At 42.6% G+C, this 20,440-nt stretch overlaps 1 protein-coding gene across 3 annotated transcripts in view; it reads right to left on the reverse strand.

Moving 5' to 3' along the window:
- LOC106607561 (rho-associated protein kinase 2) overlaps nt 1–20,440 on the reverse strand; it is a 57,760-nt gene that overhangs the window by 29,141 nt on the left and 8,179 nt on the right. Inside the window, exons 2-10 of one of the 3 annotated variants that reach the window (XM_014204611.2) lie at nt 18,600–18,744; nt 18,111–18,249; nt 15,505–15,596; nt 8,347–8,506; nt 6,183–6,267; nt 2,652–2,731; nt 2,529–2,577; nt 2,307–2,442; nt 439–530 (exon numbers count right to left, since the gene is read on the reverse strand). In XM_014204611.2, coding sequence (XP_014060086.2) covers nt 439–530; nt 2,307–2,442; nt 2,529–2,577; nt 2,652–2,731; nt 6,183–6,267; nt 8,347–8,506; nt 15,505–15,596; nt 18,111–18,249; nt 18,600–18,738 — 972 coding nt within the window. In that variant the 5' untranslated portion in view covers nt 18,739–18,744. Of the gene's footprint in view, nt 1–438; nt 531–2,306; nt 2,443–2,528; nt 2,578–2,651; nt 2,732–6,182; nt 6,268–8,346; nt 8,507–15,500; nt 15,597–18,110; nt 18,250–18,599; nt 18,745–20,440 lie in introns of those variants that run through there. The other 2 variants (XM_045720706.1, XM_045720705.1) reach the window with 2 other exon arrangements.

The following is a 20,440-nucleotide window of genomic DNA, read 5'->3' on the forward strand; positions in this document are numbered from 1 at the left end:
TGCTGTTCGACTGTACAATAACTGTAGTTGTTAAATGTTTTTAAAGTAACATTTATAACGATACATCGAGAAATAAGAAAAAGCTGAATATTTATTTATTTACGTATTGTGCCTAAGTAAGTGTTTTCTTATGATATTTTCTATGCAATTTGTATGATGTTAATTTCTTCATTTTTGTATTCAATAAAGTGAAAGTAGTCAGTCCATTCCTGGTCGGCTATCATATATTCTTTGTATTTTAGAAGCCAACTCCTGTCGTTGTGCCCTTGAGCAAGGCACCCAAGCTTACATCCCCTCATGGAGTTTGTGTGTGTTTGTGTTTCTCAACAGGTTGGGTTAAGAAAGCAAAAAACACTAATTTCTGTGATCTGAAAATCACAAGATAGTGAAGCATACTTATTCAAAGGAATGCATGCATACAAGCTCGCTCTCCCTCACCTGTCTCTGCAGGTGGATGTTCTTCTCATTGGAGATCTGAGAGTTCTGGTTCCTCCTCTTCAGCTCTTCAAGCTGGTCCCGCAGGCTGTTAACTAGACATGGTCATGGAATGGATTAAAACAATCTCAGTTTGGTGACGAGTTGGTTATTTGAATCAGCTGTGTAGTGCTAAGGCAAAAACCAAAACGTGCACCGGAGGGATTCACTTTTTAATGCTAGTTAAGGTTACTATAAGCATAGTTATCATTCTTCACGTTTGATTTAAAAACTTTAAACGCTGCACTATTGGTTAGAGCCTGTAAGTAAGCATTTCTGTAAGGTCTACGTAGACCTGTTGTATTCGGCGCACGTGACAAATAAACTTTGATTTGAAGATGTGTTTTTAAATTCCCACACAAGCTTGTTAGCTAGCTATCACAAAGGACATTCAAAGTTCCTCCATAGCAGCCTCTCCTCCTAAGTATAATTATGTGAACCTAATTCATATAATGCATGTTATAACAAGATGCCCAGCGCATCAAGCCCCTTCCTCAATCCTCTCTCGTTCTCTCCCCACCTGCAGCATTTCAGTCGCATCTTGCGCCATAGGCTCCACTTGTCTGTCCGTCACGCATGTAAACAACTAGCTTGCCTGCTCTATCTGCACTGATTGGTGAAGTAATTTAATTAGCTACATGTAAAAAAAAAAAAAAGTTGAGTTCACAGTTTAAAAAAGGAACAGAAAGGGACAATATAAACCGGTACTTTTTTAGGGTTCAAATCGGTTCAGAGCTTTCTTTTGCTGGTCGGAACAGTGGAACGAAACAAAACAAAAAATATCTTTAATGGCCAGGCACCACAGGCAAAAATGTACGTTACTAACCAATTTTGTGATATTTTTGGTATTTTGGTCCTTTAATGAGTACCTTGAAAAAGTAAACAAACATAATGTAAATGCATATTTTCTTTAGTTTATCATACCACCGTAATCAACATTTCATGAATTTTAACAACTTTTAAATGGACATACATCTATCATTTAAAAGCTCACTACATTTAATCACACATTATTGTCAAACCCATTTCATAGAGAATGTTAGAAACTGGACTATAAAGTAACTTACTTTGAAGAGATAGTGAAGAGATGATGGTCAAAATAGGCATTTGTCGATTGGTAGGCTAAATTCGATTTCTCGCAAGTCAGACTTCCCACACGCCAACACATTTTTCTCAGTTTCAGAATAATCTACAGTCACCACAGTTTGTGTAGTTATCCTTAGATACATTCTCCAGACTTACTCAAAGGGAATTGTTGATATGTTGTTACATTTGTATTCTAGATAACATTTTCTTGGAACAATTCGCCAAAAATGGCTTTAGAATTTTACAGATGGAAAGATGAAAAAAGTATTTATCCATAATCTCTTCTGTAGAAATCTAGTCCTGGAGTGTCTAAACGAAATGAAACCAAAATATTTAGGCTGACTTCATCCAGTGTCCAGAAAAATGTATTTGTGTGATATGCAAATATGTGCATATTTAATGAGATATGACGTCATTTGCATATTGTATACAAAAAGTATTATATTTGTGTCTACATTCAACTGGTAAAAATGTATTGTGATATGATTTAAAAAAATCACTATTAGGATGTGGTGCCTGGCATTAAAGCCAACAGATAAAATGTATTGATTTGTAATAAGCATGCACAAGCCCTTGTTATTGTATCTGTGAAGGAATGTTAAAATTACACAAATGCAAGTAATAGTTAGGATCACTGTAAAGTGATAATAAAACAAGAGCCAGTTATACATGCTTATGACAAGTCTTTCAATGCATTATAAGCTCATTACAAACTCATTATAATCAGTATACTGGGCTTAGCTTACGCTCATTCTCGAGGCTGCATTTCCTGTCTGCCTCCATCTCCACCCTGCGGAGGTTCTCAGCACTCTGGTGCTGCAGCAGGGCCCTCTCTCTCTCCAGCTGCCTCAGAGATGACTCCACTCTCTGCCTGCTGCTCATCTACAGGGACCAGGAAGGGTTCATGCGTGATGTACATAGTCAAAATATTACTGACCATTAACTCTATTGGACATTGCTAGTCTCACCTCCTCGTCGAGCTCTTTGACCAGCTTCTCTAGACGACTAGTGGTAGTCCTGGGGAGAGAGGAGCATGTGTGAGTGTGTGTGTGGTGTGTGTGCTTGTGTGTTTGTTCTGAGGTGAGCCGTACTTGCACTTGTGCTCCAGGTCGTCTTTGGCCTGCATCTCATGGTTGAGCTGCTCCTCCAGACAATGGAGTTTATTTTGTAGCTGATCGGAATAAAAGAGGAGAGGGGGTAGAGTTAAGTACACACACTAACATGGAGCTCACCAGATGCACACTCAAGTGTCAATATGTCTGTCAGACAGAATTATATTTAGTTTGTATTAGAGTTCTAGTTTGTCTGTCAGATAGTTCTATTGTGTCTGTCTTTCTGACAAAAAGTGACCATTTAAGAACAATGAAAAGAAGGTCTTAGCGGTAACGCGGTTGGTAACGGCATGGATTTTGTGAGAGGAAGCGCAACCTATCCAGCTGTGATGCACAATGCCCTAATGCCCATGGAACAAGAGAGGAGATGTGATCTTTGTGCTGGTAACACTCGTATTAATAAACATAAAAAAACTCATGTTTTTTTTCCATTTGATTTCATTTGGTTAAAAACCAAGCAAATAGCCTCCCTTCGATGAAGGCTGTTTTTTTGGCCTGCCGAATGCGTTCACCAAGTAGCCAAGTCTATCAATAAAGGATTTGACTCGTGAGACTGCTTTGAAATAAATCTTAAATCACCAAAGCTTTATTAAAAGATCAAGTTTGGGAGCAGCAAAACCTTGAGCAGACATCCCCTTTTTTTCTTTGTATTGTGAAGGCCTACATTATTTTAGCCAGCTCCTGTTTTGGGCGTGTGTAAAAACCCTTCCACGTAGGCTACCCGTGTCCATATGCCCATCGTGAAACGAGAGATGAGATGATGCTGGTGACCCTTGTATTTAAAACGTATTTTCCTGTAACAATTGCTTTTCTATTTCATACGATTAAAAACCAAGCCCTCCATAGTCTCCCCTTACCCTAGGCCTATAGGCTATAACTAAGGCTGGTTTAACAGCAATCCTTTGTCTTTTTTATCCCGTCGATTTTAATATATCTTGCTTCTGACCCCAAGCTATTTAGAAATATAGTGTTGTTGGAAGAAAAAAAACGTTTGATTGTTTTTTGGTTTTATTTTTTAAAAACTTGTTCAAATGATTGCTCATCCTGGCTTTATGAAAATGTCTAGTTCACACGCAATGGAATTTAGGAGCCGTCTCCTATCTTTGGAGAAGTGTGAATGCGATCTGTAAGACTGTTCCATTATGCCAAATGTTTATTTGGGCACTGCGGCCCCTCATAATGGGTTCAGATTTTTTGTGGCCCCCACCCACATCAATGTTGCCCATTACTGCTGTAGACTATTTAACAAACTAGGCTATAACGGACTAACATTCAAATTGGAGTTGATGACAACATAATGCATAAAAGACTGTAAATACACAACTTGGAGAAACCACATACTTAGTCATGTAACAGGTTCTGATCGGCCAGTGAGGGGTCAAGCCAACCATTTATTTATTCATCAAAACCCAGCCCTTTCGCGCCACCACCAGCTACTGCGCCCATAATTCCCACAGTGAAAATAGCAACATCTCAAGACATCAGTCAGGAAGTTAAAGCTTGGTCGCAAATGGGTCTTCCAAATGGACAATGACCCCAAGCATACTTCCAAAGATGTGGCAAAATGGCTTAAGGACAACAAAAGTCAAAGTATTGGAGTGGCCATCACAAAGCCCTGACCTCAATCCTATAGAAAATGTGTGGGCAGAACTGAAAAAATCGTGTGCAAGCAAGGAGGCCTCCAAACCTGACTCAGTTACACCAGCTCTGTCAGGAGGAATGGGCCAAAATTCACCCAACTTATTGTGGGAAGCATGTGGAAGGCAACCCAAAACGTTTGACCCAAGTTAAACAATTTAAAGGCAATGCTACCAAATACTAATTGAGTGTATGTAAACTTCTGACCCACTGGGAATGTGATGAAAGAAATAAAAGATGAAATAAATCAATCATTCTCTCTACTATTATTCTGATATTTCATATTCTTAAAATAATGTGGTGATCCTAACTGACCTAAGACAGGGAATTTTTACTAGAATTAAATGTCAGGAATTGTGAAAAACTGAGTTTAAATGTATTTGGCTAAGCTGTATGTAAACTTCCGACTTCAACTCTATGTACAGGGGTTCAAGATGGCTGTCTTCCATGCTTTTGGGAATGAACTTTCTTGCATTGATAACTTGACTATCTGGGTAATTGGGGTGGTTAGACTCACTGTACTTTTTTTGAAATACAGTATCAAGACCAAACACATCTTTTGCTTTAGAGTTTGAGTGAGGAGAGCATTTTCTTGACCTTTACCTCACTGGTGGACAACAACAAAAAATGGAATGGCTTTCATTGCTGGGGATCATGGACAGGTCTCTTGGGGTGAACTTTTGGCCCAGCTCTAGGACTGAGTCAATGAAATAGTCATTAAAGGTGGGTGCGATGATTGAGCTGTTGTCCTGAAGCCATTGACTTTCAGTTGTAGACTCGGCATGATCTTTCTCAGTGAGTTTGTTAATATTTTTCCATATGACCTTGCTGTTCCCTTTTGCTTCATTGATGATATTGAGAAAGAAATTGGCTTTGGCTTTCCTGAGACTCATTGTCACGTTGTTTCTCAGTCCTTTATAGGTTAGTTGGTCAACATGGTCCCGTGTGGCTCACTCGGTAGAACATGGTGCTTGCAACGCCAGGGTTGCGGATTCGATTCCCACGGGGGACCAGTACGGAGAAGAGAAAAAAAAGTATGAAATGTATGCACTCTGGATAAGAGCATCTGCTAAATGACTAAAACGTAACATCTAGGGCAGATTTTAGAGACTGTTATAGAACAGTATCTCTTCTTCATAACTTGCCATAAAGTATCATCAAATCAGGGTAGGCCTTGTATTTTTGTCGGGTTTGTGAGGCACCTGTTTAGTGAACTCAGAAACGGCTCCAGGGATAAGCGACATAAGCGGTCGCTTAGGGCTCCAGGCCGCTTGCCCCACACTCAGGACACGTGCCCAGGGGCCCTGACCTCCAGGGGTCCCCCATTGATTTCTTAGTCACTTTCACTCAGATATCATTAACATTGCATAAGTCATAGCAAAATGTGTAGAATTGCAGGTAATTAACTTTAAAACTGAAAAAATGTCTCTCCACCTCATGGCAAAATGAGTAGAATTACAGGGAATTAGCTGTAAAAAATATATATATTTTTTATCTCTGCCCCATTGCCAAATGAGTAGAATTGCATGAAATTTGTTAGAAAATTGCAACATTTTCTCTCCGCCCCATGGCAAAAAGTGTAGGGAGGGGCAACCAAATCTCACTTAGGGCCCCCAAAAGGCTAGAGTGAACTTGGTTGTATTTGAGTCATCCGAGAAGTCAGTATGTCTCAGCGTTCTTTTCAGTCTGTCTGTCTGAGTGTTCTATTCCATTGGTCTGTCTTGAGAGCTACTACGTTGCACCGACCATTTCAATATTGAATTTGTACTCAAATGTCAGTCTTGTCCCTTCTGAGCACACGTCTTCCCTTATTGTTTTAAAAACAAACCCACAAATGCATGCATGTACGTACGCAACAATGCAACAACCTACCTCTCCTTCGATGCTGTCCTCTTTTTCCTCAGAGCTATCCTTACAGTCCTCCACAGATATCCCTTTATTCCCACCTCTCAGCAGCCTGTTAGAGAAGGAGAAGCAAGAGAGAGGGAGGAGAGAGGTCTTTAAACTGGCTTTACCTGAGGTGCCTTGCCAGCCATGCCAACCTCAATGCCAACCTTCCTCGCCCTCTGAGTACCCAAGCCCGTATCCCGCCCCATAACACATCCTGTCCAACAAAGAACCCACCCAGCTCAGAGTCCAGCTCTACAATTCCCATTCAATGATTATGATCGTGAGCATAAGAACAGACTTTTATCATGAGCTTAGTGGCTTTATTAAAAGGGCTATTGGAACAAGGAGGCAGTGTAAAGTACTGACGCAGTGGGTACGACTGGCTTAAAACCTGTTGGGGCTCGGGGGCAGTATTGAGACATTTTGAAAAAAATATGTGCCCATTTTTAACTGCCTCCTACACCAACTCAGAAGCTAGGATATGCATATTATTAACACATTCGGATAGAAAACACTCTGAATTTTCTAAAACAGTTTGAATGGTGTCTGTAAGTATAACAAAACTCATATTGCAGGCAAAAACCTGTGAAAAATAGATCCAAAAAAATGTGAATTTTGTGACTGTACTATTTAGTGTCATTGTTTTATAGATACCATAGTGAGAAAGGATTCATTTCGCAACACCTACGGCTTCCACTAGATGTCAACGATCTTTATAAAGTTGTTTGAAGCGTCTATGATAAACAGAGAGCAAATTAGAATCCAAGGAAGTTGACATGTCATCACTTCATTTTTTTGCGCCTGCGCATAAATCTGAGAAACGTGAGTTTGTCATCATTTTTTATCTAGACATAGGATAGGTTGTGTGAAAATATTACTGATGTTTAACGTTAAAAATGGACCAAAAGATTAATGCTAAACAACATTTGACATGTTTGAACGAACATAAATAGATTATTTACTAGGTTTTTTTTGCTTTTCGGCGTGATTTTACCAGCCCCCCACCACGTTTTGTGGGAGCATAATGAACGCTAAGTACTTGGTGTTATTTGGACATAAATGATGAACTTTGTCAAAAGAAACCACATTTGTTCCGGACCTGGAATGCCTTCCGGACCTGGGATCCTGCCTTCTGATGGAGATAATCAAAGGTAAGGGGGTATTTACAATGTTATTATCGATTTTAGATGATGCTAACTGTATAGCATAGCCTGTTGTTCTTAGCATAGCACCCCGTTTATTGCAAAATGTGATTCCCCAGTAAAGTTATTTTGAGATCTGGCCATTCGGTAGCAATTACGAGATGATAATATATTATTCTTTGAATGACAATATTATAATTTACCAATGTTTTCGAATAGTAATTTTGTTATGTTCACCGGAAGCATTTCAGAGAAGAAAAAAATCTGAATTTCACGCTACTGTAAAATGCTGTTTTTGGATATAAACATGAACTTGATGGAACAAAAAATGCATGTATTGTATAACATAATGTCCTAGGAGTGTCATCTGATGGAGATTGACAAAAGTTAGTACATAATTCAAGCTGGTTTCTGCTTTTGGTGACGCCTGACCTTGAATTGAAAATGGATGTTTGTACTTTTGTGACTATGTACTGTCCTAACATAATCTAACTTTATGCTTTTGCCGTAAAGCCTCTTTGAAAATCGAACAATGTGGTTAGATTAAGGAGATGTTTATCATTTAAATTGTGTAAAATAGTTGATTGTTTGAGAAATTGAAATTATTAGATTTTTGATGTTTTGAATTTCCAGCCTTGTTAGCAATCCCGGCTCGGGGTTCATTGCTAACCTGTAGCCCCAACAGGTTAAAACAGTGTTACAATTCAACATAGAACTCTCTACCTTCTTTCTTTCACTCTCTCCCTCTTTCATTTCCTCTCTCTACAGCTGCAGGCACAGACATGACCTTAAGCACATTTTCTGCACAGTACAGAGAGTCTTACAAAAACACCCTAAAAAACACCCAGCAGACTCATTCCAATGTAAATTTAGAAAACCAAACCAGATTCCTAGATAACTGGCACACTTGTTGAAGCTAAATATAACACTAACATGAATGTACACAGACACTGTATGGACACTAAACTTAACTCTCAGAATAGATAGAAACCAATTAGTCTTACTGGTCTTCCTTGAAGTAGGTGAAGCCCACGAATGGCAGCTGGTTGCCCACAAAGGCCCTTGGTGTGGGAAAGGTCTCCACGTCGCCTTTGTCATCCTTAATCTCGTCAAAGTTACTGGTGTCTATGTCACTGCTCAGCTCTGGTACTACTGGGGCCACGGCTGAAGAAGGGAGAGCGAGAGGGAGGCAGAGAGGAAGCGGGAGAAGCAGAGAGGGGGAGATGGGGCAGAGAGGGAGAGAGGCAGAGTGAGAGAGAGAGAGATGCAGAGTCATAAAGAAGCAGAGTGTGTGTGTGAGCGTGAGAGGATAGAAAAGGGGTGGAAATAGTGTGGGTTTGGGTAGAGAAGGGAGAGGGAGACATAGCTGATTAAAATATGTCTAAAATCAACCAACTCAGCTCAGTGCTAAAATTGGTGTCAATCAAGATTGATCTTATCCCGGTATTGGAATTTATTGTCAAGAGACCAGGGCGGGAAATTCAAAACTGCAAGAATCTAATAATTTCAATTTCTCAAACTATCAACTATTTTTCACCATTTGAAAGATAAACATCTCCTAAATCCAATCACATTGTCCGATTTCAAAGAGGCTTTACGGCGAAAGCATAAAGTTAGGTTATGTTAGGAGAGTACATTGAAAATAGCTGTGTGTAATGTTTTGTCAATTCAAAGACAGGCGTCACCAAAAGCAGAAAACCAGCTAAAATTATGCACTAACCTTTGACAATCTTCCTCAGATGACACTCCTAGGATATTATGTTATACAATACATGCATTTTTTGTTCCATCAAGTTCATATTTATATCCAAAAACAGCATTTTACAGTAGCGGTGAAATTCAGAATTTTTTTCCCCTCAAATGCTTCCGGTGGATCAACTTTACAATTTACAAAATTACTATTCGAAAACATTGGTAAATTATAATATTGTCATTCAAATAATTATAGTTTAACATTTCGTAAATGCTACTGCATTGCCAGATTTCAAAATAACTTTACTGGGAAATCACACTTTGCAATAAACGGGGTGCTGTGCTAAGAACAATAGGCTAGGATATACAGGTTAGCACCATCTAATATCAATAAGACTATTGTCAATAATCCCTTACCTTTGATTATCTTCATCCATTGGCACTTCCAGGAATCCCAGGTCCACAACAAATGTGGTTTCTTTAGACAAAGTTCATAATGTATGTCCAAATAACTCCAAGTTATTCCATGTTGATAGCGCTTCGGTAGGCTCCTCAAAAGTAGGGCGGGGGGAAAGTCACGACGAAAAGTAAAAAAAATAATCTATTTACGTTCGTTCAAACATGTCAAACGTTGTTTAGCATCACTCTTTAGGCCCATTTTTAACGTGAAACATCAGTAATGTTTCAACCCGACCTCTCCTGTGTCTTGAAAAACGTTTTTGAAAAATGTCTCGCCTCACATGAACTCACATGAATGCGCAGGTGCGGGCAATAATGAAGTGAGGACATCCCAGGGAGGTCAACTTCTCTTCCTTGTCATCCGGTCTCTGTTCATCATAGACGCTTAAAACGACTTTATAAAGATCGTTGACATCTAGTGGAAGCCGTAGGAAGTGCGAAATGAATCCTTTGTCACTGTGTGATCTATTAGCAATTACTCGAAAAAATAGTACAGCCACAAAATTATTTTGTTTTTCTCAGGTTTTTGCCTGCCATATGAGTTTTGTTATACTTACAGACACCATTCAAACAGTTTTAGAAAATTCAGAGTGTTTTCTATCCAAATCTGGTAATAATATGCATATCCTAGCTTCTGAGTTGGTGTAGGAGGCAGTTAAAAATGAGCACATATTTTTTTCAAAATTCTCAATACTGCCCCCTAGCCCCAACAGGTTAACACAGAGCTAACCATCAGCTCCTCCAATTCTCAATCAGTGTGTGGTTATTTTCACAATATAGTTTGGGATTTTCTAATTGTGTATAGAATGTGTGTGTGTGTGTGTGTGTGTGTGTGTGTGTGTGTGTGTGTGTGTGTGTGTGTGTGTGTGTGTGTGTGAGCGAGCTGGCGAGAAGAGAGCGAACTGACGCCAGACCCGCCACTCCTCTCTCCCCCTACAGTACCCGCTTTGTGTCCCAACACACACTGTTGCCTTTCACACATGCAGCCTAAACACACTCCAGGAGAGATAGAACCAACTCTCCTTCTTTTGCTGCTCTTTTAAAGGTCCCTGGCTGCAGAGCAGGCGGACAGAAATAAGTTATAAGGGCCAGGAGGCGAAAGCTGAAAAAGTAAGCCTGCTCTGCAGGAAACTAAGCCGCCTTATTGAATCCCCTTTCTTCAACAGGATCTGTTCTGCCTCCAGGCAAAGATAAGCAAGTTTAAGACAGACCCTCAGTAGGGAGAGATCAAGAGATGGATGGATGAAAGACAGGAGAGAAAGATATATGGATACAGAGAGTGAGTGATAAAGAAAGAAAGAGAAAAAAAAGAGTTGTGCGGTGAGATTGGAGAAAGAGATGCCGCTCTAGCTCTGCGGAGGCCAATTACGGTGCTGCTTACCCAGCATGCTCTCTGATAGCGGGTAGGCTAATGACAGGCAGCTGTGGCCACAGTGAGAGTGGAGAGAGGAAGGAGCGACCGTACCTCGAATCTGATCTGGGGCCTGGTGCAGCGGTTCTGGGGCATCCCCTCTCATTACCCCAATCCAACCCAGCCCGCCCCCAGAGTGGCTACCGACACCCTCTCCACCCCTTCCCTCCCTCCACCTCCCCTCAATCATGCAATCATGGGGCAGGGATGCATCAGCCTAAGAACATGGCTGACGTTTTACATTCTCCCAACAATTCTGCTATTTTGTTAGTTTTTTTTTGCGTAACTTTTTAAAAACTTATTGTGTACATATTGTGTACATACTGTCTCTTATGACCGAAAATAACTTCTGGACATGAGAACAGCGATTAATCACCACGGACTGGAAGAAACTTTTTCCTTTAACAAGTCCGACAAGAAGGATATTCTGCTTTCACTGGAACAGGCCCAGATCCACGCCTTTTGAGTGAAGAAAAGACGCAGGAAAAGGGGCCGCAGATCGGGCAGCCTTCTGAGAATTCGTAGGCAAGCGAGTAAACTCCCACTGCCATCCGTTCTTCTTGCTAATGTACAATCATTGGAAAATAAAATTGATGGCTTATGATTAAGATTATCCTACCAATGGGACATCAAAAACTGTAACATCTTATATTTCACAGAGACTTGACTGAACGACGATACGGACAATATCGAGCTAGCGGGATTTTCCATGCACCGGCAGAACAGAGATGCTACCTCTGGTAAAACGAGGGGGGGGGTGTGTGTCTATTTGTCGATAACAGCTGGTGCGCGATGGCTAATATTAAAGTCGTCTCGACGTATTGCTCGCCTGAGGTAGAGTACCTTATCATAAGCTGTAGACCACAATATCTACCAAGAGAGTTCTCATCTATATTATTCGTAGCCGTCTATTTACCACCACAGACTGATGCGGGCACTAAGACCACATTCATAAGCAAACAAGAAAATGCTCATCCAGAAGCGGCGCTTCTAGTGGCCAGGGACTTTAATGCAGGCAAACTTAAATCAGTTTTACCACATTTTTACCAGCATGTCACATGTGCAACCAGAGAAAAAAAAAATCCTAGACCACTTTTACTCCACACACAGAGATGCATACAAAGCTCTCCCCCGCCCTCCATTTGGCAAATCTGACCATAATTATATCCTCCTGATTCCTGCTTACAAGCAAAAATTCAAGAGGAAAGTACCAGTGACTCGCTCAATTCGGAAGTCGTCAGATGACGCAGATGCTACACTACAGGACTGTTTTGCTAGCACAGACTGGAATATGTTCCGGGATTCATCCAATAGCATTGAGGAGTACACAACCTCAGTCATCGGCTTCATCAATAAGTGCATCCACGACGTCATCCCCACAGTGACTGTACGTACATATCCCAACCAGAAGCCATGGATTACAGGCAACATCCGCATCAAGCTAAAGGCAAAAGCTGCCGCTTTCAATGAGCAGGAGACTAATCAGGACGCTTATAAGAAATCCCGCTATGCTCTCTGATGAACCATCAAACAAGCAAAGCGTCAATACAGGATTAAGATTGAATCCTACTACACCGTCTCTGACGCACGTCGGATGGCAGGGCTTGAAAACTATTACAGATTACAAAGGGAAACCCAGACGCGAGCTGCCCAGTGACGCGAGCCTACCAGACGAGCTAAATGCCTTTTGTGCTCGTTTCGAGGCAAGCAACACTGAAGCATGCACAACAGCACCAGCTGTTCTGGATGACTGTGATAATGCTCTCTGTAGCCGATGTGAACAAGACCTTTAAACTGTCAACATTCACAAAGCTGCTGGGCCAGACGGATTACCAGGACGTGTACTCAAAGCATGCGCGGACCAACTGTCAAGTGTCTTCACTGACATTTTCACCCTTTCCCTGACCGAGTCTGTAATACCTGTTTCAAGTAGACCACCATAGTCCCTGTGCCCAAGGAAGCGAAGGTAACATGTCTAAATGATTACCGCCCCGTGGCACTCACGTCGGTAGCCATGAAGTGCTTTGAAAGGCTGGTAATGGCTCACATCAACAGCATCCCCCAAAACCCTAGACCCAATCCAATTCGCATACCACCCCAACAGATCCACAGATGACGCAATCTCAATCACACTCCACACTGCCCTTTCTCACCTGGACAAAAGGAACACCTCTGTGAGAATGCTGTTCATTGACTACAGCTCAGTGTTCAACACAATAGTGTCCATGAAGCTCATCACTAAGCTAAGGACTCTGGGACTAAACACCTCCCTCTGCAACTGGATCCTGGACTTCCTGATGGGCCGCCCCCAGGTGGTAAGAGTAGGAAACAACACGTCTGCCATGCTGATCCTTAACACTGGGGCCCCTCAGGGGTGTGTACTTATTCCCTTCCTGTATTCCCTGTTCACCCACAACTGTGTGGCCAAACACGATTCCAACACTATCATTAAGTTTGCTGACAACACAACAGTGGTAGGCCTGATCACCGACAACGATGAGACGGCCTATAGGGAGGTCGTCAGAGAACTGGCAGTGTGGTGCCAGGACAACAACCTCTCCCTCAATGTGAGCAAGACAAAGGAGCTGATCGTGGACTACAGGACAAGGCGGGCCGAACAGGCCCCCATTACATCGACAGGGCTGTAGTGGAGCAGGTCGAGAGTTTCAAGTTCCTTTTGTCCACATAACCAACAAACGATCATGGTCCAAATATACCAAGACAGTCGTGAAGTGGGCACGACAAAAGCTTTCCCCCCATGAGAATTAAACGATTTGGCATGGGTCTCCAGATCCTCAAAAGGTTCTACAGCTGCACCATCGAGAGCATCCTGACTGGTTGCATCACTGCCTGGTATGCCAACTGCTCGGCATCTGACCGTAAGGTGCTACAGAGGGTAGTGCAAATGGCCCAGTACATCACTGGGGCCAAGCTTCCTGCCATCCAGGAACTATACAATAGGCGGTGTCAGAGGGAAGCCCATAAAATTGTCAAAGACTCCAGTCACCCAAGTTATAGACTGTTTTCTCTGCTACCGCACGGCAAGTGGTACCGGAGCGCCAAGTCTAGGACCAAAAGGCTCCTCAACAGCTTCCACCACCAAGACATAAGACTGCTGAACAATTAATAAAAATCGCCACCGGACAATTTACATTAACCCTCCCTTTTGTTCACTGCTGCTACTCGCTGTTTATGTACAAATTACCTCAACTGACCTGTACCCCCGCACACTGACTCGGTACCGGTGCCCCCTGTATAAAGACTCGTTATTGTTATTCTTGTGTTACATTTTATTATTACTTTTCATTTTATTTTTATTTGATTTGATTTATTTCACCTTTATTTAACCAGGTAAGCTAGTTGAGAACAAGTTCTCATTTACAACTGCGACCTGGCCAAGATAAAGCAAAGCAGTGCGACACAAACAACAACACAGTGTTACACGTGGAATAAACAAGCATACAGACAATAACACAATAGAAAAAAAAGAAAGTCTATACACAGTGTGAGCAAATGGCGTGAGGAGGTAAGGCAATAAATAGGCCATAGTAGCGAAGTAATTACAATTTAGCAAATTAACACTGGAGTGATAGACGAACAGATGGTGATGTGCAAGTACAAATACTGGTGTGCAAAAGAGCAGAAAAGTAAATACAAACAATATGGGGATGGGTAGGTAGATTGGGTGGGCTATTTACAGATGGGCTATGTACAGCTGCAGCAATCGGTTAGCTGCTCAGATAGCTGATGTTTAAAGTTAGTGAGGGAAATATAAGTCTCCAGCTTCAGCAATTTTTGCAATTCATTCCAGTCATTGGCAGCAGAGAACTGGAAGGAAAGGCGGCCAAAGGAGATGTTGGCTTTGGGGATGACCAGTGAGATATACCTGCTGGAGCGCGTGCTACGTGTGGGTGTTGTTATCGTGACCGGTGAGCTGAGATAAGGCGAAGCTTTACCTAGTATAGACTTATAGATGACCTGGAGCCAGTGGGTCTGGCGACAAATATGTAGCGAGGGCCAGCCGACTAGAGCATACAGGTCGCAGTGGTGGGTGGTATAAGGGGCTTTGGTGACAAAACGGATGGCACTGTGATAATATTTACCTAGTAGACTTTCTTAACTCTTCTTGAACTGCACTGTTGGTTAAGGGCTTGTAAGTAAGCATTTCACGGTAAAGTCTACACTTGTTGTATTCGGCGCATGTGACAAATAAAGTTTAATTTGATTTGCTAGCACCCAGGCTGTGTTCCATATGGCACCCCATTCCCTATATAGTGCACTACTTTTGACCAGGGCCCATAAGGCTCTGGTCGAAAGTACCGGTGCCCCCTGTATAAAGACTCGTTCCACTACATTTTTGCTGATAGACCAAAGAGAGCAAAGAGGAGGCTAATGCTTCATGGCCCCATACATGGGAATGAACTGTAGTATGTCGTGTAAAATCAGGAAAATGGGAAGTTGAGTTACATAGGCAGATGCAAAGGCACACACAGACAGGGATACACTTACGGGTGCGCACTGGCACACATGACCACACACACACTGTATGACTGAACACACAAACATACACAATGTATGATGAACACACACACTCACTTACTCTGTCGGATGGTGTGGAAGGTCCACTGGTCATTCCTGAAGAAGGGGTGTCTCTTGATCTCCTCCACGCCGTTCCTTCCCAGACGCACCTCCCTGTACATAGCCAATGGGACGGCGCGGTCAGAGTTTTCATTCACTCAAAAGTGCCACTCAACCGCAACCTGAACACAATGCAAAGCACCACTTTCCTCCACACAGCTGGAGTGACACAGTCCACTGACTGACCACAGTCCACTGACTGACCACAGTCCACTGACTGACCAGGCTAGACTGCCTCATGAACACTGCAGCACTCAGTAGAACCAGAGTCTAACTGCAGCCAGTAGGAATAGTGATACTGAGAGAAAATAGATCCAGTAAGTTGCTGATATGGAGATAGATAAAGCCACACAGGAGCACAATAGGGTAATGAAGCAATAGGATAGTGAGGTAATTGGGCCAGACAAGTCAACAACACTACTGCCTCTCTCTCTGCCACAGGGTGCAGGGCCGGAGGGGTGCGGCAGTTTGGGCTGCCACGTGTGGGACATTCCAGCCTCAGCCATGAGGAAGGGAGGGAGCAAGGGAAGAAGGGAGGGGTGAGTTTCTGTCCCACTAGAAAACATGAGAGACCATGGAAAAAAACACAGCCTGTCCCTCAGAGAGAGAGAGAGACAAAACAGGGAGATGGGGAGGGACTGGATTAAGTCATCGATGAATGAGAGGGCGAGAGTGAGTGAGTTGGTGAGTGAGTCAGTCAGTAAACAACGTGTTGAGCGTGAATAAATGAGTGCATGTGTGTGTGAATGACAGTGGAGTAAGTGAGAGAAAAAAAAAAATCAACAGAGGGGAAGGGGAGTAGAAAGCAGATGTGCGGCAGCAGAAAGGGCCAGTTGTTGACGTGGCCCCCGGGGGGGCAGGGCTGCTAATGTCAACAGGAAGTGGGCTTCACCTGGGGGCTGACTGGTGGGACTGGGCTGGGTCATTACGCTTCAATGCTCTTAGTTGTTTGCGGAAATTGACCCACTATGCTGTCTACCTTCAGCTAATTTGTCACCAGGCAGGCGTGATGTCACCAGGCAGGCCAAAACTCCCTCTCACCAAAACGGGTGGTCTTTTCAAACAGCTCTTACACTAAAAGGGCATTATTATCATCAAATTAACCTCAGTGTGTAAATATATACACTGAACAGAAATATAAATGCAACATGAAACAATTTATTTTTATTTTACTGAGTTACAGTTCATATAAGGAAACCAGTCAATTGAAATAAATTAATTAGGCCCTAACCTATGGATTTCACATGACTGGGAATACAGATATGCTTCTGTTGGTCACATATACCTTAAAAGAAAGGTAGGGACATGGATCAGAAAACTAGTCAGTATTTGGTGTGACTACCATTGGCCTCATGGAGCGCGACACATCTCCTTCGCATAGAGTTGATCAGGCTGTTGATTGTGGCCAGTGGAATGTTGTCTCACTCCTCTTTAATGGCTGTGCGAAGTTGCTGGATATTGGCGGGAACTGGAACACGCTGTCGTACACATTGATCCAGAGCATCCCAAACATGTTCAATGGGTGACATGTCTGGTGAGTATGCAGGCCATGGAAGAACTGGCACATTTTCAGTTTTCAGGAATTGTGAACAGATCCTTGCGACATGGGGCTGTGCATTATCATGTTGAAACATGAGGTGATGGCGGCGGATGAATGGCATGACAATGGGCCTCAGGATCTTGTCACGGTATCTCTGTGCATTCAAATTGCCATCGATAAAATAAAATTGTGTTTGTTGTCCGCCGAACTGCAGTCAGGTCAAGACCCTGGTGAGGACAACGAGCACGCAGTGAGCTTCCCTATGACGGTTTCTGACAGGTTTGTGCAGAAATTCTTCGTTTGTGCAAACAAACAGTTTCCTCAGCTGTCCGGATAGCTGGTCTCAGACAGGTGAAGAAGCCGGATGTGGAGGTCCTGGGCTGTCATGGTTATCAGTGGTCTGCGGTTGTGTGGCCGGTTGGACGTACTGCCAAATTCTCTAAAACGACGTTGGGGGTGGCTTATGGTAGAGAAATCAACATTAAATTCTCTGGCAACAACTCTGGAGGACATTCCTGCAGTCAGCATGCCAATTGCACGCTCCCTCAAACCCAGAGATATCTGTGGCATTGTGTTGTGTAACAAAACTGCACATTTTAGTGGCCTTTTATTGTCCCCAGCACAAGGTGCACCTGTAATGGCCATGGTGATTAATCAGCTTCTTGATATGCCACATCTTTCAGGTGGATGGATTATCTTGGAAAAGGAGAAATGCTCACTAACAGGGATGTAATCAAATTTGTGCACAAGTTTTGAGGTAAATAAGCTTTGTGTGCGTATAGAACATTTCTGGGACCTTTTATTTTAGCTCATGAAACATGGGACCAACACTTTACATATTGCGTTTATATTTTTGTTCACTATATAAAACACAGGAAAATCTAGCTTTTGTTTGCACTCTGTCTTTAAAGGGCAGTAACATAGCCTCCACGGGAAAGTGTGAAAAGTGAGGGGTCACACTTTGAAGGAGCCGAGAGGTCACAGAGGTCATGGGCTTGTGTTTCGTAGGTCAGAGGTCACATATATACCTGTCAGACAGGAAGGCACAGATGAGGTCCTTGGCATCGTTGGACATCTGCACATCGTCTGGGAAGTTAAGGTTATTCTTGTGATCTATGATCTTCCCGTACGTTCCTACTAGTGACTCGGCATAAAATGGGGTGTCACCTAAAAAGAGAGGTGAAATTTAAGTAACAATGATTGGGTTTATTTTACGCTTTACAGGGGGAGGTTAAGCTGGTTTCTATACACACTAATAGCTTAGTAGTGTGACTAACTGGGTTCAAACCTGTGTCTAGCCCACTGAGCTAAAGCCAAGTCTTGAGGTCTCTGGAAAGGTTACTTATCACCCAAGTGTGGTTAACAAAATCATGTTTGATATTGTATCTTAACGTCAAATCAAATGACAAAACTAAGCTTATTACATTTTTTTTAAAGCAAATGGTCTGCATGATTCTGACCCTCAACCCCTGTCTGATTCAGGATCAGTGAATGGGGGCAGAGAAAAACTCACTCACCGACCAGCATCTCAAAGATGAAGACCCCCACAGACCACCAGTCACACTCGCGGCCGTAGTAGCCGTCGCCCCCCTGAGACTTGAGCACCTCAGGGGAGATGTAGTCCGGAGTCCCCACCGCCGTGTCACAGTGGACCATGCCCGTCTGGAATCAGACAGACAGATGGACAAAGATGCAGGCGGCGAGGCAGACAGGCAGGTGGGGAGCCAGGCAGACAGACAGAGACAGAGACCTAGTTAAAGCAGGTAACCTTAAGTGAAAGATATTGGGACAGTGTGCCTAACACAGATTAGAGCTAGAATTCTTAATTGAAACTTTAGGTAGAACGTTGAGGGATGGGCCTGGAGAAATGTAACCACTCTCAAGTTCATAGAAAGAGCTATAGCTGGACTGACCATCCATGTTTTGAGGATATACAGTGTTTGTTTACATTCATACCTTCTACAAACAAGCTTATATTTGGGGTTCTGATGAGGTACAATTGTCACGCCCTGATCTGTTTCACCTGTCTTTGTGATTGTCTCCACCCACCTCCAGGTGTCACCCTTTTTCCCCAATTAGTCCCTGGGTATTTATTCCGGTGTTCGCTGTTTGTCTGTTGTCAGTTCGTCTTGTCAAGTAAACCAGCAAGGTTTTTTGTGCTCATGCTTTTCTTCTCTCTCTTTTGCTAGTCCTCCTGGTTTTGACCCTTGACTGCCTTGACTCTGAAAAGTGCTGCCTGATGATACTGCCTGCTCTGACCTCTGTACCTCCTGGACTCTGACCTTGTTAATGTTCTTTTGCCTGTCCATAACCATTCTCTTGACTGCTCCTTGGATTATAATAAATATCAGTGACTCGAACCATCTGCCTCCCGTGTCTGCATCTGGGTCTCACCCTGTGCCCTTAGATCAACTATTGTTATAAGCTCATGAGGAATTTATATGTTATATTCTTCAAGAATCAATGGATATACAGTACCAGTCAAAGGTTTGGACACACCTACTCATTCAAGGGGTTTTCTTTATTTTTACTATTCTCTACATTGTAGAATAATAGTGAAAACATCAACACTATGAAATAACACATATGGAATCATGTAGTAACCAAAAGAGTGTTAAACAAATACAAATATATTTTGGATTCTTCAAAATAGCCACCCTGCCTTGATGACAACTTTGCATATTCTTGGCATTCTCTCAACCAGCTTCATGAGGAATGATTTTCCAACAGTCTTGAAGGTGTTTCCACATATGCTGAGCACTTGTTGGCTGCTTTTCCTTCATTCTGCGGCCCAACTCATCCCAAACCATCTCAACTGGGATGAGGTCGGGTGATTGTAGATGCCAGGTCATCTGATGCAGCACTCCATCACTATCCTTGTTCAAATAGCCCTTACACAGCCTGGAGGCATGTTTTAGGTCATTGCCCTGCTGAAAAACAAATGAGAGTCCGACTAAGCGTAAACCAGATGGGATGGCGTATCGCTGCAAAATGCTGTGTTAGCCATGCTGGTTAAGTGTGCCTTGAATTCTAAATAAATCACAGACAGTGTCACCAGCAAAGCACCCCCACACCATCACACCTCCTCCATGCTTCACGGTGGGAACCACACATGCAGAGATAGCCTGAGGTCAAGGTCAGGTTAAGTGATAATGTAATATCACCAATACGTAATTATGATAATATTACGTATTGGATCACTAAAAAAATGCACATTTTACATTACCATGTAGTTTACCAATTAAATGGTCTGACGGAAATGTGGACATACTCGGTATACAAATCCCAAAAGAAAGAAATGATCTCACTCCAATAAATTTTTATAGAAAGTTTGCAAAAATAGATAAGATCTTGCTAC

Source organism: Salmo salar, chromosome ssa06, assembly GCF_905237065.1.
Source record: "Salmo salar chromosome ssa06, Ssal_v3.1, whole genome shotgun sequence".
NCBI lineage: Eukaryota > Metazoa > Chordata > Actinopteri > Salmoniformes > Salmonidae > Salmo > Salmo salar.